The 27,826-nt window shown below is 42.6% G+C and overlaps 1 protein-coding gene across 1 annotated transcript; it reads right to left on the bottom strand.

Annotated features, from left to right (window-relative positions):
- Window positions 1-7,228: 7,228 nt before the first annotated feature.
- On the bottom strand, window positions 7,229-27,611 carry DUSP7 (dual specificity phosphatase 7). Its single transcript, XM_063426651.1, has 3 exons — window positions 26,948-27,611; window positions 13,881-14,309; window positions 7,229-8,112 (listed from the first exon to the last, which is right to left on the bottom strand). The coding sequence occupies exons 1-3, from the start codon at window positions 27,309-27,311 to the stop codon at window positions 7,805-7,807; spliced, it is 1,101 nt and encodes a 366-aa protein (XP_063282721.1). The 5' UTR covers window positions 27,312-27,611; the 3' UTR covers window positions 7,229-7,804.
- Window positions 27,612-27,826: the final 215 nt, after the last annotated feature.

The following is a 27,826-nucleotide window of genomic DNA, read 5'->3' as shown; positions in this document are numbered from 1 at the left end:
TCTGGCTGTGTGTATCGGTACCTATGTATGCATTTCTGGCGTCTCATTGGGTGTGTGTGCATCTGACTTTATTTCTGTGTGTATCCGTGATTGTGTCTATGTGTGTCTGTGGTTTTGATGTGTGCGTTGTGGTTGATGGAAAGGCTGTGTTGTAAGTGTGACTGTCTGTGGGGGGTGTGCCTGTGTATAATAGTGAATGTGGCTGTGCCAGGGTGACTGTTGATATGTGGCAGAGTGTGTATGACTGGGTGGCTGTGGCAGGTTGAGTGTAACAGGATGACAGTGCGAGGTGTTTCTGTAAGGGGGCGAGTGTGTAGAGCTCACCAGGTGTGGGGAGAGGCTGTGTTTTTCTGTCCAGTCTCCCTACACACTTTCTCTATATATTTTTATTTAGTTACTTTTTCTGCAGTCCCCCTACTTCTTACCCGAGAGAGGTGATCAAACCTTGCTCCTAGTGGGCAGAGCTGCAGGTCTGCACATTCTGTGCATGAAGACCACTGGCAATGCTCCCTTCTGATCTGTGACAGCAAGGGAGCATTGGCACTAATCTGCACTCACTAAAGATGCAGACCTTCAGCTCCCTTACTGGAGCTACCAGCACAGGGGGCCCTGCAGACACAGCACAATGCTTGCAGTACTCATTTGTCTGTCAATCTAAGAACTCTGGGATAGTTGTGGAAACATGATTTGTCGAGTTTCTGTACCCAAGGAGGACTATCCAAAGTCCAACATGAGGAATGCAGGTGATGCACAACAGTGATTTCCCAAAATGTAAAACTAAAAGAACATAACTGGAACTTTGAATTCACAACAAATGTCACTTTAGAGAATAACCCGGTGTGTATATAAAGCTTCTACCTCTGCTAACACAAAAACATATGATCAATTCCTAGATTGATAAATGTTGCGTGGCAAGCTAGTAAAACTTAAAATGGGGACCTGAAGTTTAGTTCACCATATGTGGAGTGTGCAATAATTTTAGAAGTATTTATAGAATTTTTATGAAAAATGCTGTAAAGAAAAAGTGAAATTTACATTCAGAAAGACAAACTGTACAAATGCTCTTTTTTTCCAGGAATAACAAAATTTTATGAGCCCTATAAAAAAAGACATTTGAAAAAATATACAACTAACTTTAAACCATGTGTTATACAATACGCAAAAGAAATGTTTTTTACAAAATCACTTAAGTATCTTCAAAACGTGTGCAAAATGCATTTGGTCAATAGAAACATTTAACATTTGAAGGCAAATTTCAGGCACCAAAGGTGGAAAATAAGCATACGTCAAAGCCTGATTTGTGTAGGTATCCACATTTTTGTATGATGTCCTAGTCTAATCCCTGTCTTCTAACAGGCAGTGATGAGGCAACTAGTATAGCTTTACCACCTTTTAAACACTCTACCGCTATGAGCAGTTTCCCATTTATTTATTTAATGGATTTATTTATCCTAAGTGGATGCAAGCTGTCCTGGAATGGCATTAGCTGTTGGCTGTACTAAATATTGTAGAGTGGATTTTATTAATTTGTGGATTGCTGACATATATGAGTGTGATCTTATACACACACACACACATGCCCAGTATGCAGGAGTTGTATGATCAATGAGGGGTTATGCTAATAATGTAACTGGTACTTACTGTGGCTCTGTCACTGGGCTACCCTTTTTTTTGTTTTGAATCATGTTTATTTTTAAAGTTATGCATAAGGAAAAGTAGGGACAACTGTTCCTTAGGTATAACCTGCAGGTTGTCAAAAGTTGAGAACGGATGGAACTCTTCTACATCCTCTGTCAACTTGGTCATTGGCGGTCCAGTTCTTTACCCACTTCCCACCTGCCTCATGGATCCTCTGTGTTGACTTTCGTTTGAAGAGTCAAGAGTCAACACAGGTCTATAAGTGTCCTGAATATGCACGTGATTTCACACACATGCCCTAGAAAGGACAGAAGAGAAGAATTTTAATGGCCACAATCTTAGATTTCTTAGAAAGAAGACCAAGCAGAACCACGCTTTGCATGAGGTCACCCAGTGTCAGCTAAAACCCCTTAGGAAGTCACTGAATTAATGCTTTTCTATCGGGGAAGTCCTAATGCGATTGCAGCACTCACAGCGCGTGCGCTTTAGGTTACCCCCGTCGGCTGACGGCTGAGGAGGAAAGGAGGCGCAGACTCACCCAGTGCCGATGGACATCAGTGCTGGAATCATGAAAGTGACAAATGGGTTTTTAACTCATTCAGAGCTGCGGGGGGTGCAAGGTAGAGGGGGCACTATAATGCTAGGAATACAACTTTGTATTCCCAGCACTATAGTTACAGTGGGGGTGTTTATTTTAAGCAGCTTTTCCAGCCTGCCAACTAAGACTGAACATGAACAGTGTGCTGCAGAAGCATTGTCTTATAAAGAGAAACATCCAGTCACCTGCACAAAAAATCATGCCTTCTGCGTTATTTGGGGACTTTCTTTGGTGTTCCCGGAAGCAGGACACCAGGAAAATCACCCAGAGCAGAAAAGAGGTGCCAAATTGAGACTGCACTCCTATATTCAGTTCTACTGCAAGATATGTTCTCCTATAGAAAGCAGCTAGAGGCCAGGAGTATGGCAGCCAGTTCCTGGTCCATGGATGACTATCAGAAGTCACATACAGGGGTAGACGTTTCTTAATTATTTTATTATTGGTATTACTTAATGCATTCATGTGGGTGGTAATTCATCCTACTTTATATATATATATATATATTTAAATATCATGTTGACAAAACAAACTTTTTCAAATTTAACACATGATCATCACACTCTATCCCACCAAAATAGCATCTAATGATTATCTGTTCCCATCACCCTAATGCAGTAAACATATGAAAAAATATAAATTTCTCTAAATAAAGTAAATAACTACAATAAAGTGTATTTTACAAAGTGGTCTTTAGACGAAAATATACTTACTTTAAATTATGTAGTTAAACCTTTAAGTGCTTTATATATGGGCAAATCATTCACACTTCTCTGATACACAAATATCCTACACGGGGCATAACATTAACTCAAACATTTGCAAGATGAATCAAACACTTCTCACATAGCCATTTACATTACAATTAAAGTGTCATGCCATACATGACTAGTAGGTTAATCACTAAAGTGAGAATTAAAGTGAATTTCACATTTATAGGGACACGGTAGGCACCCAGACCACTTCATCTCATTAAAGTGGTCTGGGTGCAGTGGCCCTGTAATCTGAACCCTGCAAAGTAAAACATTGCAGTTTTATAGAAACTACGATGTTTACATTGCAGTGTTAAGACTGCCACAAGTGGCAGTCTATCAGACAGTCACTAGAAGCACTTTATGCAGTTTGACTAAGTAAAACGACGCTGGATGTACTCACGCTTTGTATGAAGACATCCAGTATTTTAAAAACTCCTGCAGGAAAGCATTGAGTCATTGCTTTCCTATGGGGAGGACTCTGGTCTTAAAGGGAGACTATAGGCACCCAGACCACTTCAGCTCATTGAAGTGGTTTGGATACAAATGTCCCTATTGCCCTTAGTGATACAATGTTAAACATTGCAGTTCCAGAGAACTGCACACAGTGGCTGTCTGACAGCCACTGGAGGCGCTTCCGACATCCAAACAGACCTTTGGTCTGGTAACTGACATTGGATGTCCTCACGCTCTGCATAAGGACATCCAGCATCAGATTGTTCCCCATAGGAAAGAATTGATTCAATGCTTTCCTATGAGGAGGTCTAATGCGCTTGCGGCATTTTCCCCGCTTGCGCGTTAGCGCCAGCTCATCCCGGGAATTCGGAGGAGGTGGATCCACGACCCAGCGCCGAGGGAAATTGGCACTGGGTAAGGTAAGTAAATAAAGGGTTTTACAGAAGTGGGGAGGCACGAGGGAGGGGGGAAGCAGAGGGAACTATAGTGCCCGGAATTTGAAATTCTCTTTGAATTTACATGAATTCTCTCTTTAGTAAATAACCCTGTAAGTGTCACTTTATGGGAAATACAATATTACCCACGAATTAGCAAAATTGATAGCACATGCTATTCATTTTTTTCTGTAGCCTTAGTCACAGTCACACCACCTATGGGTAGTAATTGACTGGAAATATATATTATTAATGCTTCAAGATTAGGAAAAAAAGAAAAAAAAAGTTGAACAATACTCTGATAAGGCACAGGCATGTAGGATTTAACTGTACATTTCTGATATATTTGGAGAAATTTGCTGTGTCACCCTGAAATGCATTTTGGTGGCTATCTTACATTATAAAGCACCAGCACACCTTTTTGTTTCAGAGCAATAGATTAAAAAAAATATTTTTTTCATGCATTTTTCCATGCATTTAATATTTAATTAATATTTGTATTTTCTGTTTTTAATGGACATTGTCCAAGATTAGTTTTTATATAAAATATTAAAAGAAAATGTAATAATAAATGTATATTGAAAACATTGAAGTACCATGTAAAAGAAAGAAAATAAACTTTTTTTTAATGATTTATCTTATCTCTAGGTTAACCCCTTAAGGACCAAACTTCTGGAATAAAAGGGAATCATGACATGTCACACATGTCATGTGTCCTTAAGTCTAAAAAAAAATATTCTGATATCTCTGTATTAACAGAAACTATGTGCAGAGCAGTTTCTCAATGTTTGTTATCTGTTAAAGTGTATTATTTATACACAAAATGTGTGGAGGAAAAGCCCTTCATATACACCTATAGGAACCTATAGGAAGGTATATATGAAGTATTACCAGAACCACTACATTTACTTGTCTCATATCATTTCTACCTGCTAATGGGCATTACATGAAAAGAGCACCCTTGTGTGTATGTTTGGCATGTACAAGAGGGAATTCAGTTAAAGGGACACTCCACTGACCAAATAAAAAAATATACAAAAATCACTGTTTCGTAGGTATACCCCAAATGACATGTATGCATTTAATTATGCCTGTATTCATTTCTTGTCTGCTGCTTTTGCCAGCCCTCACCTTCTAACCACAGCCAGACTTATGTGGCTGTCCAATCACAGACTTCCCACTACAGCTCAATGAGAAGCCTTTGCAAGGCTGATGCTCTAAGTCTAAGCAATTGGCGCCTCTTGGTTTTAATTCCACTGAGCTAACCAAACCAGGAAGTTACAGGACCTATTGTCTGCTTGAAAGCCAAGAAGGTGTAACCAGGATCATTTATAAAAGTGTCAATTTCTACTGAAATAGGCACTTTTTGCAAAATGAAAAAAAAGAGAGAACACACTCTTTACACATAAAGTTTTTCTAGCAAGTGAAAGTGCTTTAGGTGTCTGGGGTGTCCCTTTAACTAGGTAAGGCAAATACTCAGGAATTTCACTATGACTGATAAAGTGATTTCCTTCCCACCCCGAATGAATTCTACGCACTGCAGGGCATCATTTTACATGTACCTCTGGCAACTGTATGCACATGTAATCAAAGGCAAATGGCAAGATCTGCTTATCCATCTAATCTGTCCAAAATAATTTCTACTATAAAACTGCAAATCGTATTTGACCTTTCACCTTGTCTGATGACTTGAATATCCCTATGTCTATCCAACGCATGTTTAAATTTCACTTTTGTTGGAAAAGAAACCGAAGGAAATCTGGGAGTAAAATGAAACACTAGCACTGGGGAGGTTATAAGTAGAATGGGCTATAGATCTATTTAAGTTGCATGACTTCACCTATTAATATATATCAATATGCAATTTCGCAAAAAAAAAAAACAACACAATTATTCAATAAAGGTCTTTACATTAAAAACGTGAGCATCTTCTTGTTGAAACTAAAAATGTTTTAAATCTTAGTGGAGATGATAACCAACTACTTTAACCACTTGATAACTACATGACGCTTATGCTGTCATGTAGGGCAGGGCCTTAATGCTTTGTGATGGCATAGACTATCATGCAGTAGAAGTAACAGCAGGGGTTAAAGCCATGCTGGTACAAAAGAACCCCAGACTTATAGCCCTTTTAAATACTGGTTCATCTGTACTGTGTGCGCTAGGAATTCCCTCTGCTGATGTCATGACCATCAGTGTTGGATTCGGGATAGATTATGGGTAGGAAAAGCAATTAGATTATGGGTAGGATTATAGGGTAAAATTTGATTGTGGGTTGGATTTAGGGTTCTATTAAGGGTTGGATCAGGGATAGTATAAGAGATAGAATTAGGGACAGGATTAGGGTAAACGATATAGATATAGGGTATCATATTCAAAAACAGTAGAAGAATACGAATATCTGTGAATTTCCTCAAAATACCTGTATGGGAAAAAAAACACAAAAAATAACTAAATTGATCTAGGTTTGTGATAAAATGATTAAATTAAATGTGTAAAAATGCCCTTAGTTACGTAGCCTGTGGGGGGTGTACTTTCTATAAATATATACTTTGGTATAGTAGTTTTGGATTGTGAGACTACAATTATAATTGTAATCTCATGATGCCACATTTTGCAAAGATTTAGCTTTAAAACCATAATTCAGTCCTTGCAGTATTAGTTTTATAACTTCTAAAAATGTATTGAAATCCTAGACATATTAGGCGTTTTAACAATCAGGACTAACTAGTGAATCTATTTTGAGTTAGTTTTCTTTATTTGCACTTGGTGCGGAGAAATTATTAAATGTAAAACTGAGGAAAAAAAATTGTTTTTTAAACTTTTTTCCCATTGTTAATATTTTATTCCTATTTAATATTGTGTTATGTGTACAGATAGGATATCAAAAGAAAGCCCTATTTCTCTTTTTTTAAAAATTATATATAATATGTATAGGTGCAAAAGAGAATTGTGGTAGAAGGAATGCATGTAAAAGTGACAAAAAGACCTTGGTCACAAATGCGTTGCATCACAAAAAAGCATTGGTCCTTAAAGGGCTAAAATGTGTTTTGTCTGTTGTTTTTTCTTAAACATTTGATTTTAAAAGTTACACCATCGTGATCTTACTCCTCTCATCCTCCCCACTTGATTATCTGGGGGATTCCTTACTTTTGCATCCTAAGCTAATGATTTAAAAAAAAAAATAAAAAATACTTTTGCAGGTTGTTTTATATATATATATATATATATATGCGCGCCTTTATAGGCTATGGCCTCTTGTCATTGGAATTCTCTTTTTCTGACATATATTTCCAGATTTTGTTGAAACAATTTATCTACAGAGTACTCTCATAACCATTTCCAAATCTCTGTTTTAGTGGTGTAAACCTTGCACCATTCTATTTTTTTTACTTTCCCTGACTCAATGCAACAAATAGAGCAAAGTGAAGAATTATAAGAAAATATTATTATAAAAATAACCGCTTATCTGCTTTTAAAAAATGTTAATGCAGCATAAAGACAGTTCTCTATGCTCTGCTGTTCAACTTTCTGTTTAAAATTCATCATGTATTTTTGCTGTTTGGAGACGTGCCTGATTTTTATTGTCTATGCAGAAGCCAAAACTATCTCTTGAAAAAAATACTGCGATTCTGCTCTAGTAAATAAGCCATCATGAATAAAATAATAAGCTGGTATGGATTTATGATTATTAGACTTGATTTCAGCTGAAGGTAGAATGTTTTTTTTTTTTGGCAATTGTAGATATGTCCATTGCAATATCTGAAACAGGTCTTTGATCCATTATTGAGGAAACATTTTCATAGTGGCAAATAATATACCTTCCATTCAGGCATTTCATTCATGATTGCAAAGTATCATTCATCTTTCATAGGTTCAGAATTTACAATAAAACACTTGATTCACTGTTTTAATACCTACACCTCAGATCATGTTAATTCCAAGCTATCGAGTTGAAATAGGTTATGACTGGTTGGCGTGGTAAAGTACAGCTGGTTGGCTGGAGATCGGATCTCACAAGGACTTTTTAATCCAAGAGTTCTTTCAAAATCTAACAGTTGTCCCATGAAGTTAAAATTAGGAGAAATATTTGACTTTTTCCTTTTCACAAAATCATAGGCATCATTGAGGGACAGGTTAAGCTTCTGCATAAGATAAGCAACAGTGACCGTTACAGATCTACTGATGCCTGCTAAACAATGAACCAAAATTCCACATTTATTTGAACGAGCCTCGTCTGTAAGAGAAAAAAAAAAAATGTTAACACAGAAAGCTTTTAGAGTATCAACTTTACCATGCAATTCATTTCCACACCAAACATCCCAAGGGTATATTGCTAATTTATTGAGCCGATGACACTGTAATAATAGTAATTAGCTTGATTCTGCTGGGAATTGCCTTGTTTAAGGATCTCCAACTGTTTGACAACAACTAAGTAAAAACTTAGCATAAAATATGTGTAACACCAATTAGCGACCACGGTAACAGACGTATTCACTAAAGTGAGAGTTGTTGGGAATTCAAAGTGAATTTCACACTTTTAACCAACTTAGCTGAACTGGCAACATAGCTGACTCGGAGATTTTGTTCCAGTTTGTTTATTTTGCCATAAATTTTAAATCCACTAACATGTTCGTCTGAAAACGAATGCCCAAGTCTAGCTGGTATGTCTGTATGTATGTCTGTATTTGCACCAGGCTGGCAGTCTTCTTTTTTGTTACATGCTTCCAGCAACATGCATATCATCATTGACATGTTTTGTAGAGTCTGCATTATCATAGCCAAAATAACTTTGTCTTTTTAGAATAGAACACTATTAGATCCTCAAGACCGAGAGAAATGGTTTCCGGTACGGTATTAGCCTATGGTGTCACAGAAACCAAATTCTGGGATTTTTATGGTAATAACAGCGTCTTTAGATGACAAGTACTTTAATCTTGAAGTAGATTTTGGTTATATTTTGCTGGTTATGTGATATTAAAAATGTTAATAAAACTGTGGCCAAACATATTACCATATAATTGAAATATTGGTTTCATGTCATTATTGGGATTGGGTTTTCAGTCCAGAAATTCTGGAGTTAATTTACGGACATAAAAGTCGGTAACAAGTCTGGTTCATAACACCGCAAGCAGACAGCTCGAGGTGCACCATTAAAGATGCAAAGGTTCTTTTTAAAATGTAGAAAGCTCTTTAATTCTGATTCCCTTACAATCAGTTTCAGTCTGTTTGCAATTAAAATAATCACTGGATGTTGTTTGAAGTAAACTCAAGGGACAAAATGGTGACCAATCAACAATCAGAACTACATTAAACAACTACTGCCCACATCGCTTGCAAAACAACTTCCGTTAAAAAAGCTTACATAATATTGATTGAGAAAACTCTGTTGTCATCTTAAGAGGAAGGACAAAAGCACAAAATGTCTGATTTGATCGCAATAATCTATTCAAACAATTTCACTGCCCTTCACGTGTCATGTAGTATTTTCTATGTACACATACAAAGCATGTATTGCGACATAGCTACACCCTGCATTTGTAATAACTTTAAAAATTCCACACGGCAGTAAAGTTTAACCCCTTAAGGACACATGACGTGTGAGACATGTCATGATTCCCTTTTATTACAGAAGTTTGGTCCTTAAGGGGTTAAAGTGACAGATAAACTAGTTATTTTGCTGTTCCATGGGAAATTTGACATCTGTGAACACACTTTGCAATATGTTAATCCCTAATAAAACATTACTGCTCAGTCTATATTTACTTCGTAATAGATGTTTTTTCCGAAGGTCACGGTAAAGGAACAACTTTACGAAAAAAGAAGTGTTATTTTTTTTTATAAAGTTATGAGAACCATCTTTATTTATCATAATAAATTCAGACATGTCAATAAAAACCTAGGTAGGAAACGTAATGAATTATTCTTGGAAGCCAGAAACCATATGTGCTTTTTCCTGCTTCTACTCACAGACAGAATCCTTTCTGATTGTAACTCTATTTCCAGTGAATGTTTATTCCTAGTGACTGGAAACATATTCACAGTGGCAAATTCCGGCACCAAACAGCAAAACATCTCGAGGAGGCATTGCTGTGGGTGCATTGTTTTAAGACAGTGGGTCCAGATTTAATTTTGCAAGTTGGAGGTAAATACAGTAGGCGCAGCGCAGCGTGGGATTAAACCAGCATGGCATGAGTTTATGTAGCAGGTTTATGTCTTAACTATTTAGGACAAGATGACTGGCCATTGGCTAGTTTTGTTATAGGGAATGTTGTAGGCAAGAGACACACACAAAAGCTGAAGAAGGGGAGAAAGAAACACACAGAGAGGCTGGGGAGAGAGACATACATAGGGGAAGGGGAGAAAGAGACATGCACAGCAGCTGGTGGGGGAAGAGACAGAAACAGGGGCTGTGGGGGAAGATACACATGTACACACACACTGGGGCTGAGGAAGGGGAGAAAGATACACACACAGGGCCTGGAGAAGGAGAAAGAGACATACAAATGGGGCTGTGGGTGAAGAGACATACAAATGGGGCTGTGGGTGAAGAGACATACAAAGAGGGCTGTGGGGAAGAAAGACACACAGAGGGGCTGCGAAAAGGGGAAAATAGAGACACAAGGGGGCTGTTTTGGTGTTAGGATCAGACAGATTATATTGGTATTAGGGTTATATAGGGTATACTATAGTTCTATGGGTATTAGGATCAAATGACTGGCATCTCCTGGTCTAGTTATTATTGGGCTAATGGACTAGGGAAGTTTGAGAAACCCCTTATTACTTGTATTTGTAACACCCCTCTTGAATTTCTTACCCCCTTTTGTGTTTTTTATACCCCTTTTTGTGTTTTTTATCCCCTCTTTCGTGTCTAACACCCCCATTAGTGGATCATATCCCCCATGTTTCACCTTGTATGTCTAACAGCCCCTGTTGTGTCTCTTACAAACCCCAATTTTGTATGTCTGTTACTTTCCCTCAGCCCCTATGTGTGGCTCTCTCTTCTCCCCAGCATCTTTGTGTGTCTCTTTCTCTCCCAGTCCTGTGTGTGTCACTTCCCCTCCAGCCCCTCTGTGTGTCTATTTCTCCTTCACAAGCCCCTGTGTGTTTCTTTTCTCCCCTTCCCCTGTATGTGTCACTTTCCCCATATCCTCCGTATTTTTCCTCTCCCCAGCCACTCTGTGTGTCTCTTTCCCTCCAGCTCCTTTTTTGTGTATCTTTCTAACCCTTTCCTATCCCCTGTGGGTTGTAAGAGAAAAAAAAAAAAAAACGGAATAAAAAAGTAATGTCAGTATCAATAAAATGACCTTTACGTTTTATCTTATAGTATTTAAAGACACAGCACTAAACCACTTGGCAAACTATATACAGGCTATTTTACATCTATACAGATATATTCACCATGGCAATTAATAAGTTAAAAGTCAAGGAAACAGAAATCTTGCCTTTACTGTTGCTTTATTCTGATGACTCATATAGATTGCAAAACTCGCCTCAGGGCCCTTACTCTTAGATGCTTTCTGTATTTAACAATTACTATTGACACTTCTCTACTTCATGAAAAAAAATATGCCACGCCATTCAAAAAAAACAAAACAAAAAACACACCCTCTTGGAATATTTCAGTTTTTCTTACGCCAAAAAAGCTTAACCTTGTGTGTGCTAAAAGGCTGTGTATAATACAGTAGTTGCAAGTAAACTGAAGGAAATAGAATCATAAAAAACATATCACATGGGAAAATGTGTGTAGTATTTATTAAAGGGATACTATAGTGCCAGGAATACAAAGCTGATGCCGCCTGGGGAACCTGGAGATTGCTCTGGAGACAGTCGAGAATCGTTTAACCCCTTAAGATAAGAGAGTGTCGGAGGCCTATAACACCATAACAACTTAATTTAAAGAGTTCCTTGAAAGTTGCAAATTTCCCTTTTAAGTAATGATTAGCAGCTGTTTTTGTCTCACACAAAAAAACTGGATGGTCTGCTGCCTTAGTTTCCTAGAACTTTAACAACTTAGATAAGATTTACAGGGTTACTTACAAAAGTAAGAACTCAAAGTGAATTTCGAACTTGAGGTCCAAATAGCCAAAGTGAAAGCATGACTTTTTCTACTTCAGTAATTTTGACCTTAAATTCGAAATCCACTTTGAATTCACACTTTAGTAAAACACCTGACAATGTTTGTTTATCATTGACAATATATATATATATATATATATATATATAGTATATGTCACATTGCACATTGTCCTTGTACAAAGGTAATAGCAGGAATCAACAGAAGCATGGAAATTTCCATTACTTTACTCAACTATGACAAATAGCATCTCGCAGATAAGCAGACCATTCTCTTTTTCATATACATAACACTGGTTGGGCTACTAACATTTCCACATCTGACTTGTATGTGATTATGGAAAGAAATACTTTCAAGCTAGAAAGGAGTTATTCTATGGTACATACGTACCAACAGGCCTAAATATGGAGGGACAGTCACAATTTTCAAACTGCTGATGTTCTGCTTCTGAGTCCACAAATTTTATGGCAATTGAGTGCATTTGGTTTTTGCCAGGACTGTGCATATGAGCACCATTATAACCTAAGATTCTAGAGATCTGAGTCTGAGAAACCTGGCTCATAAAGCAGTGGTACCAATGGCTAAAATGTGTACCAGTAAAAACTTGTTTTACCAGCATTCACAAAAGAAACCTTAGGCAACCTAAGGCAACCTTCAACTTTTAAAGAATGCCAGAGCGACAAACAATAACTTTCAAAGAATTTCACTGGTCTATCCTCTCATGCAGTCAAATAATCAAACAAGGTGGGTGGGAAGGTAAAGAAAAAATATTTTGTGTATCTTCACCTAAGCTGCTGACTTACCCTCGCAATTACAAACATTTTGGGTGTGGAGTCACCCTGAGGTCTTTAATTCAATCTTTCAAAGTCTAGTGAGATCTTCCCACCACAAGCACAGATCTCTCTTCCGAGTTATATAATACTATATACTTTACTGAGATATGTTCTAACTCTGAGACTCATGCAAAAAAAAAATACACCTGGGGCACAACGTTCATGGATAGGCCACCGAGGAAAAAATGGAGTAACAATAGAAAGGATGTGCAGGTCATGGGCCTATAGTACTGGTCACTCTACATCTCGACACCAGCTAGTAATCGACTCTCATGGTTGCATTTTTTTTGAGTGGGGCGTTTATCAGCCCAGACATCTCTTCTCAGCTTTTTACTGTTATAGAATACACTGGAATATGTCATAAAGGAACACTCCAGCCACCTAAACCACTACATCCAGCTCTAGTGGTCATGATACCAGGTGTGGTCTGGAGCAATCCCAAGGTAAGTAGTCAAAAAAAGCTTTATTCTATAGAGACATCCATTGTCTCCACAAGAAGGCGGCCACATGTGGCGTGGGCATAAAGATTGCCCAGGTAGTCTGTCAAACCATACGAAAACAGTTTGACTATTCACCATGGGATGACACCAGGACAATCCTGACACCATAACCATTACAGTGGGCTGAAGCGGCTAAGGTGCTTGGAGTGTTCTCCTGGTGGCACAAGGAACAAAGATTGTAGGAGCTCACGGACGCATGATTCTAGTCACACTACACCACAAGTACTCAGATTATTATGCCATTTCATGATTTAGCCTCAAGCAATCTCCCACTGATGTTCTATTTTCCTGTATTTCTAGGAATATTAAGTTGTTTTGTTTGAACAAGACTGTTGCATAACATGGGGAAGGGGAATTGAGTAACATATTTTGCTAGAGACATTTATATAGGTTTCATCCTGCAGGGCAGGAATTATATCCATTCAGTATCTATGTATATGGAAGAGAAAAAAAAAAGGAAAACTTTATTTTGATCTTCCTATGCCTTATTCCCCTGTTCCACCTTGCCCCAACCACTACCAGATAAAAATTGGTCTTTATCACACAAAACCTGCCATTTACACAAACTGCTAATTTGTTGAATTGTAATACCTACCAATAAATGAAATTGCCTCGGGAAAAAATTGTGAAAGATTTTGACTCCAGTGATCAGAGATGGGGATCTGTTTGTATTTGAATTCTCCGTTATGTTCAAACATGTTTGGCAAGTTAGGAGTCACATTGAGGATGTATTTGATATTATATTTAGCCAATGTGTCCAAGTTTGAGGAATCTTTTGCGCAGCCAAGGTACAAATAAGGCAGTATCTGGACTGGGAAAGTTGAATGGTTCATGAGGATGGGACTCTCTTCCGGTTCAGTAGCACTGCTTGGTTCTCTGTCTGATTCGCCATCAGAACAATCAGAACTAATCCTTAGCCCTCCTAATCCAAGAACTGGTGCTGGTAACGTTTCACTGGGGCTAGCATTGTCAAGGCCGGGCTCACAATGTTCTGGATATTCCAACTGAAATTTATTATAACCACCTACAGAATGGAAAAGAAAAAAATAAATGCAAATAAAAGCGAAGAGAAAAAAAAACATGATAAATAAATTACATACACAAAAATTTTGAAACAAAAAATAATATAGAATTTTTAAAGAGTTTAATTTATCTGTGGAAATATGCACCAGAAAAGCATAACATGTTTTTCTCTTATTTATTTACTATTCTATGTAAAAGAGTTGTCAATTTACAGTTATAACAGTAAAGCGGCGCTCTATACACAATAATACAGCCCACTGTGGTGGTTTTGATGCCAAGAGTTCCTGGCCCATGTCCATTGTAAGGAGTCAAACTGGTTTAAAATGGTTTTGAGCATATCTGGATCCATTGGACATCTGCAGACTTTTCAGTCTTCTAGATATCAGTAAAGAGGAAGTTCTCATTCAGCTTTAGCAATATTATGGCTGAAAGCTTCAGCTGACACTATGTAAATTATATCCTAATAGAGCAAACTAATATTGCTAATGCGGAACAAGAACCTTTGCTAATAATGCTAATGCGGAACTGGATGCCTTGTTAGCCTCGTGTCATAAGGGGCCCAACAGCTGGCCGTCTGGCAACCTTAGGGCCCTCCCCAAGGTGGGCAGCCATTTATATTGCAGGCAGGCGTCTGTGCCCTTCTTACTCTGCTCCCTCCTGTGATGCTGGGAGTCAGAATATGATGTTACTCCGGCCCCGGCATTACTAAACAATGTGCGAGGGAGCAGAGCAAGTAGAATGCAGCTCCTTCACCACCTCCATTGCGTGCGTGCCTGCCTGCCCAGCACACCAGTAGCCTGCCCAGCAGCCACACTGGACCCCAGGGAAAGAAGCCACTCCAGCTCTACCAAAGGTCAGGAAGCTGGGTGGACTTAAAGTAAAATTTTAAAATAAAATATTTTGTGAGTGTTTGTCTGTCAGTAAATGGGTGTGTCTGTCAGTGAATGTGTGTGTCAGTCAGAGCGGGTCAAATCAGTGAGGGTGTGTGTGTATGTCAGTATGGGTCTGTCACTGATTGTATCGTTGAGTATGTGTGTGCCTGTCAGTGAGTAGGTGTGTCAATGCATCTGTCAGTGAAGGTGCGTGTTAGTTAAACAGTCTGTGTGCCAGCCACTGTTTATCTTTCAGTGTAAGTCAGTGCATGTATCAGTGAGTGTGTGTGTCTGTCAGTCAAAGTGAGTGTTGGTTTTAAACAGGAAGAGGTGCAGCCTTGATAGGAATGGATGGGGAAAATTTTAATTAGGGTGGGGGTGCCCGAGTTTAGTCATGCCTAGGGCAGCACAAAACTGAAATACACCACTGGTGCAGATATATGTCAAACCGTTTATAGACAGTTTGACTGCTGTCCATGGGACATCACTAGGTAACTCTGGCGCCATAACCAATATAGAGGGCTCATAGGCGTGCGCACGGGGGTGTGCCGGGTGTGCCTGGGCTAATCACCGCGGCACGCCTATGGATTGAGTCCTGCAGGAACGCCGTTCCCGCTGTTCCTGCAGGCACTCAGGGGGCGGCAAATGATGGACCCCCCTGTCGGGCGCCTGTCTGCATATCAGACGCAGCGAGGAAGCTGTGTCCTCTCTGCTCCCTCTCACCGCGCACCGTTTGCTGATGCCGGGAACCGGAATATGATGTCATATTCCGGCTCCCAGCTACAGTACACAGCCCGTGCGGCGAGAGGGAGCAGAGAGGACACAGCTCCCTCGCCGCGTCTGATATGGAGACAGGCGCCCAACCCACTGGACCCCAGGGACAGGTCCATGCCAGGTCCATGCCATGCCTCTCCAGGTAGGGTGGCTGGGTGGACATTTTTTAATAAAAAAATAATAATTTGTGAGTGTGTGTGTGTCTGTGTCTGAGTATGTGTGTGTCTGTGGGTGTATGTGTGCCAGTGTATGTGTGTGTCTGAGTATGTGTGTCAGTGTGTGCGTATATATATATATATATATGTGTGTGTGTCTGTGTATGTGTGTGCACGCGTATATATATATATATATATATATATATATATATATACATATATACATATAATAATAACAATAACAAAGTATTTAACCAGGAAAGGTACATTCAGATTACTCTGGTTTCCAAGTACGTCCTGGGGACGTACATATACACACACACACACACGTGTATATTATTTTTTTTGGGGGGTGGGAATCTTGGGAGATTCCCCAGTACTTGACCCTTGCCGTCAGGGGAGATCTCCGGATATCCCCTGTCGGCTCATGCAGAGCCGGCGCTATCTGCGTGCCGGCTCTGCTCTAAGCTTCCATGGGCCGGTGGGGAGATCAAAGATCTACCTCACCGCAGTGGTGCATCCAGGACAAAACTCAGGCGCCCCACTTCACCCCCCCACACCACCCCCACCCAACCCTTCCCCCCGCCCCGCATTCTAAATACACACACACACACACATTCACTGACAGAAACACACACACTAACAGACACACACTAGCAGACACACACACACACACTCACAGGCAAACACACTCACACTAACAGAAACACACACACACACTAACATACATACACACACACTCACTCACATTAACACGTTTTTTTTTTTTTATTTAACCCCCCCTCCCCAGCCTCCTTACCTTTGGGAATGCTGTGGGGGTTCTCTTTCTCCCTGGGGGTCCAGTGCTGGGCGGGCGTGCGGCGCTGGCGGGCGGCTGGCGAGGGAGCACTTCCCCTGAGCACTCTGCTCAGCTCCCTCGCGCGCCGCAGAGTGAGGCTGGGAGCCGGAATATGACGTCATATTTCGGCTCCTAGCCTCACTCTGCGGCGCGCGAGGGAGCTGAGCAGACAGCTCAGAAGAAAGTGCTCCCTCACCAGCGCGACCCGCCAGCCCAGCATGTCAGTTAGCCACAAGGCTAACAAGGCATTTGCCCTGGGCATTTGGGGGCGGCTAAAACGTCCCTGCCTCACCGGCCCACAGCAGCATGGAGGGAGGCAGGAGAGGACCCGGGGAGCTCTAGACAGCAGCTCCACCAGGTTCCTCTCACATGATCTGAGCGTTGCAGCGGCAACGCTCAGATCTCGCGAGAGTGAACTCTAGCCCCGCAGGCTAGAGTTCACTCTCCACTGGACCACCAGAGATGGCGCATGGCAGCAAGGATCCCCCCTCCCTACATAAGGTAAGAAGGGGGGATATTTACTTATCTGCCCCCACCTCCACAATCCCTCCAAACATACAGCACCCACACACAGCACACACACACAGCACCTACATACATACAGCACCCTCACACAAACATCACACACACACACACAGCACCCTCACACAAACAGCACCCACACACAAACAGCACACACGCACACACAGCATCCTCACACACAGAGCACACTAACAGCACCCTCACATACACACAACACCCTTACAAACACACGACACCCTCACACACAGCACACTAACAGCACCCTCACAAACACACACACACAGCACCCTCACACACAGCACACTAACAGCACCCTCACAAATACACAACATCCACACATAGCACACAAACAGCACCCTCACACACACAGCACCATCACACACACACACATCACACAGCCCCCTCACACAGCACACTAACAGGACCCTAACAAACACACACACACACAAACACCCTCACACACAGCACACTACCTGCACCCTCACACACAGCACCCTTACAAACACACGACACCCTCACACACAGCACACTAACAGCACCCTCACAAACACACACACACAGCACCCTCACACACAGCACACTAACAGCACCCTCACAAATACACAACATCCACACACAGCACACAAACAGCACCCTCACACACACAGCACCATCACACACACAGCACCCCCACACAGCACACTAACAGGACCCTAACAAACACACACACAAACACCCTCACACACAGCACACTACCTGCACCCTCACACACGGTACCCTCACAAACACACACACACACACACACACACACAAACACCCTCACCCACATAGCACACTACCAGCACCCTCACACATCACACTAACAGCACCCTCACACACACAGCACCCTCACACCACACACTAACAAAATACACACACACAGCAGTGTATGTATGTGTGTGTGTGTATATATATATATATATATATATATACACATGCGGCGTGTGTTTGTGCTTTAGGGTGCACACCCTAATGCAATAGGCTGCGCACGCCTATGAGATGGCTTGTGTTATCTAACAATGAGTAGATATCTTTGAACAAGGTTATTGTGTTAATTGGCAAGATAGGCTATTTTGTAATAGTCTCTGCCCTGCTAGGTTTGAAATGTCAACTTAGGGATGTTTTCCTGGACTACAAAGGTCTCCACAGTTTATTGGGTGGTACATGATTAGTGCTGCTCATGCATGCGTATAACTGATATCAATAAATAGAAACATAAATGCAGCAGAATGCTTAGGCTGAGCGTTTGCTGTCCCAGTACACATGCGCGTCCATTTATACCAGGTACAACTTATTAAAGGCTGTGATGACACCTGTGCTTAATTTAGCATAAGAAAAACAATGAAGCAAGGAAGGATATCCTGCAGTGCTGTAAGTACTCACATCAAATGAAGTGAAAGGAGGTGTAAGATTTCTTCCTACTAGGGTACAGGTGAGGTTTTATTGACCCATACACTTGAGCAAACATGAGTCAACAAAAGTAAAATCCACTGATTGACTCACCTGCACTCAATAAAAGATTTCTTAACATTTACACTGCTTTGAGTTCAATACCTAGCAGGTAGAGCAGGTAACTAATTTTATATTGCCAAGCTAAGTCAAGAGTGGGTGGAATCAGCCTGATATTGAAATAGTTCAGGTTCTCTCTCTGTAAGAAGTTAAGCTAAACTAGCTTAAGAAATAACTAGGGACTCACTGAATGGGCAAGTTAGTTGAGTTGTTGTCCTTCCTCAGGATTCTGTTAACTCTGTTTTGTTATTTGTAAACTGCCTATGATCTCTGTCAAGTAAAGGGGCCTCAGTCACATCTCAGATTGCAAACAAAGGAGGGATCCGCACTCTCATCACTTGTTCACCTCGGTGCACTGTACCATGGGCTGGAAAATCTCTATTCCATATAGTGAAGGCCATGGAAAAGCACGGCAAACACAGCAACGTTTCGATCGAAGTGTGTATTGAAACGTTGCTGGGTTTGCTGTGCTTCTCCAATAAAACTGCTGTTTGAAAAAGACCCTGAGTGCCTGGACTACATTGTCTTCAGTCACATCTCAGTGACAAGTCCCAACTAGGTTGAAACAATCATCTGGGGTTGCTGTATTTCTAGCACAGATATAGCCTGCGAGCATTTTGGATCTGGCCTGCCCTTCAGGGGGAGGTCAATCTGATGTAAATGGTGCAAATACTCTTGGCAATTACATAAATTGAGCTAAAACTAATTTGAGAACTAAGCGAGGCCTACCAAACACCAAGCTATTTGAATTGTTTACATTTCTCAGTATTCTCTTGTTCTCTACAAAGCTGAGAGAAAGTCCCTTAGAGAGCTTAGGCAAAGAACCAAAATAGCACCCCTGTGTTGTCACCTACTTCCATATGCAGAGATTTATGAGATATTTAGAACTTTCCTATCAATTTCCATGAGACAGCTAGCCATGTGCATCAATGGCAGACTTGAGTTCTATTTATGAATAACGCGACTCACACACTTAATAAAGCAATGTTAAAAGAAAAGCCTAATTCATGCCTTTCATGAAGCAATCTACTCTCAGACAGGTCTACCATAATGTAGGCTCTTAAAAGAAAGGAGTGCTACATATCCCATAAACCATTGGTGTGAAGCTTATTGAATATGCCCACTACTGGTAAGAAGGCTGGATTGGCAAAATGATCCAAACTATAGGGTGGGGTAAACCTTTACCTTTAGTATCCTATTAACTAGAATGACAAAATGTCCACAAAGAAATTATATAATCTACAATTAACAGAAAAAAGATGCAGCATTTGCCTGCAAATCCTAAACTCAAAACTCAAAAGAGTACCATTAAAAGGACACTATAGTCACCAGAACAAAAGCTTAATGTGAGGAGACTTACCCTTTAATAAATTCACCATCAAGAACCTTGGAGTGTTAACTGTGTTTTACACTATTTGTTCTTGTGAGTATAGTCAGTCCCTGCAGACTTTTGGCTGTAAACACTGTGTTTTCAGAGAAAAGGCAGTGTTTACATTACTGCCTAGGGACACCTCCCATGGCCACTCCTCAGATGGCTACTAGAGGTGGTTCCTGGTGTAGCAGAACTAGCATTCAGTGTCTCCACCTTTTGCATGGAGACACTGAACTTTCCTCATAGAGATGCATTGGCTGCATTGGATGCTAACTGGCCAGGGCAGCGTTTCGCTCTGCGCCTGGACCGCCTCTTTCACTGAGATCATCAGAATTGAAAATCTAATGCTTTCCTATGGGAAAGATTTGTGATTGGCTGAGATAATCACTTCAGATGATGTCAGCCAAGGAAGCCATTTTTGGCAGAGTCAACAGCAGCAGGCTGGAATAAATATAAGATAGTGCTATATTTTGGGGGAATTGGGGGCCAGATAGTGTTTTTAACACTATAGGGTCAGAATTACGTTTGTGTTCCTGACCCTACAGTGTTCCTTTAATAAACAAGAAACTGGCCTTTGAAATCAATAGTTTATTCAGCTGAGGTTAACTTAATGATGCACACCGCGTAATATGCTATATCTGCTTGATTTGTTAAATAATGCCATGAGTCCTGAAAACTTGCATTTACTCATTGTTACCCATAAAAAATTCTAACCTTTGCCTATAATCCGGGCCGGTGCAAGGACTTTTGCCTCCCTAGGCAAAAACAAATTTGCTGCCCCCCAATATGTCTTGCCCACCATGTGACATCACAATGCCCCGCCCATATGCTCTGCCATATGGGCCAATGCCAGTTCTGCACAAAGTGTCTTTTATCTGAAAAGGCAGTGTGCTTACATTTAAAAGCCTGCAGGCACAGGATATAAAGACCAGAACCACTACATTAAGCTGTAGTGCTTCTGGTGACTATAGTGGCCCTTTAAAAGGGGTAAATTAGAGATTAGTGCCACTAATAATATATTGGATTGCCTACCACCAGATGATGACAAGAGGATGATGATGGGCTCAGGTTGCAGTCTGGCTCCACAGGTCTGTTGTAGAAGAGGCTCTCTGGAGACTGTTTGTAACAGTGCTCACAACAATTAATGAACAGGAAGCAGCTCCATTTTTTGGGGCCCCTTACACAGCTCAAGGTCTGGGCCCCCCAGGGCCTGACTATGAGTAGGCCTACAAGGCCCACGCATGAGTTTTCTCACAGGGAGAGTGGAGTGTATGTGTGTAGGGGATGTGTTATGTGTTACTGTAGAGGATGTAATATGTGTGTATAGGGATACCAATTTGTGTAAGGGATGTAGTGTTTGTTTGTGTGCGTAAGGGATGCAGTGTGTGTTTCGGTGTGTCTGTGTGTGAGTAGGGATGCATTGTATATGTGTGTAGTGTAAAAGAGAGGGTTTGTGGTGTAGGATAGGGACTAAGAGGGGAGCAGCTCTTTATTTTTAATAGTGCTCTCCCCTTCTGTCCCTTGGTGCTCTCCCTTGGCCCCCTGCCCCTCTGCAGTACCCTCTTGGTGGTCTTTTCACTACCCCCTCTTACCCCCCCCCCTTAGTGGTCCTCACTCTCCCCCCCGCCCCCCCCCCCCTAGTGGTCATCCTCTCCCCCACTCTCCCAAACCCCTTAGTGGTCCTTCCCCTCCTCCTCCCCCCCCCCCCCTTAGTGGTCCTTCCCTTCTTCCCACACTCAGTGGTCCTTACCCTCTTCCTACCCTTAGTGGTCCTTTTAACCCAACCATTTAGTGGTCCTTTCCCCCTCCTCCCCCCACCTCCTTAGTGATCCTTTCCCCTTCTCCCCGCACCCCACCTCCCTAGTGGTCCTTTCCCCCTCCTCCCCCCTACGTGGTCCTCCATCTCCCCCCACTCTCCCAATCCCCTTAGTGGTCCTTCCCCTCCTCTTCCTCCCCCCCCCCTTAGTGGTCCTTCCCCTCCTCCTCCCCCCCTCTTAGTGGTCCTTCCCCTCTTCCCCCTCTCAGTGGTCCTTACCCTCTTCCCCCCCCCCAATGGTCCTTCCCCCCTTAGTGTTCATTTCCCCCCACCTCTTTAGTGGTCCTTTCCCCTCCTCCCCCCAGGCCCTTAGTGGTCCTTTCCCCCTCCTCCTTAGTGGTCCTTTCCCCCTTCTCTCCCCCACCCCCTTAGTGGTCATTTCCCCCTCCTCCTCCCCCCCACCCCTTTAGTGGTCCTTTCCCCTCCTCCCCCCAGTCCCGTAGTGGTCCTTTCCCCCTCCTCCTTAGTGGTCCTTTCCCCCTTCTCTCCCCCACCCCCTTAGTGGTCATTTCCCCCTCCTCCTCCCCCCCACCCCTTTAGTGGTCCTTTCCCCCTCCTCCCCTCCACCCCCTCAGTGGTCCTTTCCCCCTTTTGTCCTACCTATGTAGTGTGGCCGGGCGGCACGGACCGCAGTTCAGGAACTTCCTGTACCAGGCTGCTGGCGGACTGAAGGGAAGCGCTCACTGAGTGAGCACTTCCTGTCAGTTCGCTCGCGGCTTGGTACAGGAAATAGAAGTTTCTGTACCACGGTCTGCGCCGCCCGGCCACGCTACATTGAGTGATCGGCAGGAGGGAAGCGCACACAGGTCAACTTAATCTAGCCCCCCCGGGCCGGTGCGCCCTAGGCGACTGCCTAAGTCGCCTATAGGACGCGCCAGCCCTACCTAACATTTAAAGGACCACTATAGGCACCTATATAGGCACCTAACTGCTATGCAGTGGCGTACATACCAGGGTCGCAGGGGTCGCGGCTGCGACCGGGCCCGGCCCACCAGGGTGCCCTGCCGTCCCTGCGACCCGGTATGTACTCACTGGGCCAGCCTCTTCTCCTGGGGGGCCCAGGAGCCGGCCACCTCCGGGCCCCCCGAGGCTGGCCCTGCTTACACCCGGCGGGCAGTCAGGCTGGCCGGTGCGCGAGGGAGCACTCTCCCCTGAGTGCTTCCTCTTCAGCTCCCTCGCGCACCGCAATGATACCGGAGCCGGAAGATGACGTCATCTTCCGGCGCCGGCATCCCTACGCGGCGCGCGAGGGAGCTGAAGAGGAAGCACTCAGGGGAGAGTGCTCCCTCGCGCGCCCGCAGGACCAGCCAGCCCGCCGGGTGACCGGCCCCCCCAGGAGCCCAGCAGCACCACTGGACCCCAGGGAATCCCCTCAGCACTCCAAAAGGTAGGGAGGCTGGGGGGATTAAATTTAAAAAAAAACATGTGTAAGTGTGTGTGAGTGTTAGTGTGTGTGAGTGAGTGTTAGTGTGTGTGTGAGTGTTAGTGTGTGTGTGAGTGAGTGTTAGTGTGTGTGAGTGAGTGTGAGTGTTAGTGTGTGTGTTAGTGTGAGTGTAAGTGTGTGAGTGAGTGTTAGTGTGTGTGAGAGTGTTAGAGTGTGTGTGTGTGTGTATGTTAGTGTGAGTGTGAGTGTTAGTGTGTGTGAGAGTGTTAGTGTGTGTGAGAGTGTTAGTGTGTGTGTGTGTGTTAGTGTGTGTGTGTTAGTGTGTGTGTGTGTGTTAGAGTGTGTGTGTTAGAGTGTGTGTGTTAGAGTGTGTGTGTGTGTGTGTGTGTGTGTGTGTTAGTGTGAGTGTTGGTGTTTGTGTTAGAGTGTGTGTGTCTGCTAGTGAGTGTCAGTGAGTGTGTTACTGTGTGTGTCTGTTACTGAGTGTGTTTGTGTGTGTGTGTTAGTGAGTCTGTTTGATGTCTGTTAGTGAGTGTGTGTTTGTCAGTGAGAGTGTATGTTTTGTAAGTGAGTGTGTATGTCTGCCGCTGAGTGTGTCTCTGTCAGTAAATGTGTGTCCGTTAGTTAGTGTGTATGCATTTGTTCGTGAGAGTGTGTGTGTGTCTTCAGCACTTACCTTTCTCCAGCGCCGGACTCCCATGGCGCTGGGGATCCCTCCGCCTCTCAGCTCCGAATGCGCATGCACGGCAAGAGCCGCGCACGCATTCAAACCGCCCATAGGAAAACATTACTCAATGCTTTCCTATGGACGTTCAGTGTCTTAAAATGGTGGAAGCGCCTCTAGCGGCTGTCAGTGAGCCAGCCACCAGATAGAGGCTGGATTAACCCTCAGTGAAACATAACAGTTTCTCTGAAACTGCTATGCTTTCAGCTGCAGGGTTAAAACTAGAGGGACCTGACACCCAGACCACTTCATTGAGCTGATGTGATCTGGGTGTCTGTAGTGGTCCTTTAAGTGTGTGTGCATCTGCATGCACTGGCGTACATACCGCGGTCGCAGCCCTGCGACCAGGTGCCCGCCGCCATGTGTTGCTGCCCCCACCCGCGCAGAGTAAGCGCGAGGGGGGGGGGGGGAGAGGTGGGGCCCACGGATCAATTTTCGCACCGGGGCCCCATGGGTCATGTGTACGCCACTGCTGCTATGTTTACACTAGGGTTAATCCAGCCTCTAGTGGCTGTCTCACTGACAGCCGCTAGAGGCGCATCCGCGCTTCTCACTGTGAAAATCACAGTGAGAAGACACTGGACGTCCATAGGAAAGCATTGAGAAATGCTTTCCTATGGACTGTTTGAATGCGGCGCTGAGGGAGCCCAGCTGGAGAAAGGTAAGTGTTTAACCCCTTCAGCCCGGCGGGAGTGGGACCCTGAGGGTGGAGGGGACCTAAAGACCCTATAGTGCCAGGAAAACGAGTTTGTTTTCCTGGCACTATAGTGGTCCTTTAAGAATTGTTAACCACAAAAATGCATCTATTCTACCAGTTAACACCCTTTAACGCTGCTATTTAGATTATGTACTTATAAATATGTGTTAGCTCAATTTCCTGTTTACTCCAACAGTTTCTATACTATATATTTGAGTCTGAGAGAAGGCCTGTTCAATGCCCATCCACATACAAAGTTTAAGTGACACTGGGGAAAAGGCCTTTGCTTTTCGATACAAAATACATTTGGCTGGAAATAGTCCAAATTTGTAGCTCTGGACATAGCTTAATCCGGAACAGTGTTTCCTCTCGAGAACAGAACAGGAATTTCAAGAGGAGGGTTTAAATTATTGCAACAAACATATGAAACCAGATGTAAAAAACATGTCCTTTTGTGTTTGAGATAGATAGACAGATAGATAGATAGATAGATAGTAAATCAATTGTAAATCATTATGGTTTGAGAAGTATTAATCAGTTTTGATCCACTGAATGTTTATGATAACAATTTATCATTTAGTCTACGTTGAAGCTGGTTGATGCAAATAAAAAGGCATTTAATAGGAACTCTCAGTGAGAGTTTTACTCTAGAAGAACATGATCTGACAAGTTAAGAGGCAGATGAGCTGTGGACAAAAATGTAAGCCATCAACTCCACCTTCTTGTTAGTGTATGCCCCGAATTTCCATATGAAATGAGTCTCCCACGCAAAATGTGTGGGCAGTAGCTATTAACTCTTAAACTACAAAATCATTGGAAACTATTGACAATAAAGAACTTAAATATAATTTTTAAAAATAATGTTTGCAGTCACAGTGTTGATGGATAATGTAGCAGTAGTTAGGCAGGTTGCCAGTTCTGTGTATGTTATGTATTAAACAGGAGAGATGCAGAAATTCCTTGATGTCTGACTTACACTGTAAGTTATTTATAGAGAGCAATTCTGGGGCAAGGTACGAAAACTAGAGCAAAAAGCAGGAATATTGCATTGGTTTCCATGGTAAATTTTTTTTCGCTTTTAGAACATTGCCCATTAATTGTTCTTTATACATTTTCATATCTTTTACCTAACGTTATTGATCATTTCTTTAGGAGATATTGTTGGTGGATTGAGCCTACGGAGAGGATCGAACACCCATGCATAGTTTCTTTGGTTTTGTGTTTTTGTTTCTTAGTAATTTTAGTACACCACAATATAGATTATTTGAAGCCTCCTCAACACATTAAGTACTGCAACACACTGCAAACAAAAATATTTGTACCCACCATCAGTATAAGAAGTAGTGTATTCATATATATTTCAATGGGTGACATCCTGGGGATTTAAATTGTACTGTAGTTACTGAAAACAAGATAATCATACCCAAACAACTGTCATTAGTCGTCCATTCATGTCACGGTCACCAAAGTAACCGTTTTAACCCTCTTAGTGCCAGGGACAGAAAATCTTAACCCTTCAGGTGCCAGAGACACTTATAAAAGTGTTAAATTGTAATATAAACTGCAAACATTCTATATTAGGTAACATGTACCATATCTCTCTATACCAGACAGACCAATGCTAGCGATGGTAGCTAGTTGTGCTACTGAGCCTCATGGTCATCTCTGTCTGGCTAAGCCTGATGAGGAGCATAATCTACAATAGCTGACGTGCCAAACATAGACCATCAATGCTCTGTACAATGCCTTGACAGACTCTTTTTTTCAACAGATAACTCTGAAGTCATCTCAATGTCTGTCCGTGACATTCCTTATCCTAAGATCACACTCCTTTTTTTTTTGTTTTTGTTTAAAGATAAAAGAATAGCTGTGTCGAATGCAATGTGAAAGAGAGAGAGAAAGTGGTGATAATGGGTTATTCGATTCAGTTACCGAGTGCCTTAGTGTTCCCCCTTTACCTCTCAGATAGTAGGCTTGGCAGCCATCCTCTCGTAGCTTGTGAAGGAGTAAGCCCAGTACCGAGCCGGACACGTGCTTCTCCTGCCAATCCAGCGTGGCCTCATCGTAGAGCAGCACCGTATCGGCCGGGCAGCGCCGGGCAAATCGCTCCTTGTCCCGGTCATTAGGGATGACTGAACGGATGGACAAGTTGCCCTTTTTCAGTCTTCTCAGCATGAGGCTCGGGATAGTCACACTGATGGCCATCTCAATATGGGACACTTGGTACCGCTCCTGGGGGCGACAGTCCAGCAGCAGCAAAGATCTACCTCCGGACAGCAGCTCCTCCTGCAACCACCTTGCGCTTTTACTCGGCATAGCCATGCTGCCCCAGGCATGGGTGACAGTGATGACGGACCCAGCACCCTGCTTGGCACTGCCAGCAAAACTCACAGACTAAGGGAGGGAGAGGGGGAGCAAAGTCCAGTCTTTCACCCCAGATGAAGCTGTATTGTCAAGAGTTGGGGGTTGCAGATGTTATACCCTAATTATTGTGGGTCCCCAGGACATTCCTCTACACTTTATAGACTCTCATAGAGACTATTTCCCCTCTCTTTTTCTGGTGCCTCCTTCTGCTCCAGTTCCTGGAGGCGGTGCAGACAAGGAGTGGAAGTGATTATAACCAGAGAGAGTGCACAGTGAGCCTCGGGAGCGCGCCTGGAAGGCAGGACAGCCAGGAGAAGATCACATGCCATTCTTTGACTTTAATAAACACACTTGTACTTCCTGGTCTAGAGGACACATTATCCAAAGCTTGGTTATTCATGAGTTGCTTGAAGCAGCAATATCTTGTTTTAGTGTAGTTTATTAACATCAGCTGGCATATGTGGTATTTTAGT

The sequence above is a fragment of the Pelobates fuscus genome, chromosome 7 (assembly GCF_036172605.1).
Source record: "Pelobates fuscus isolate aPelFus1 chromosome 7, aPelFus1.pri, whole genome shotgun sequence".
NCBI lineage: Eukaryota > Metazoa > Chordata > Amphibia > Anura > Pelobatidae > Pelobates > Pelobates fuscus.
Note: the sequence above shows the minus strand (reverse complement) of the source record. Positions and strands in the feature narration are given on the sequence as shown.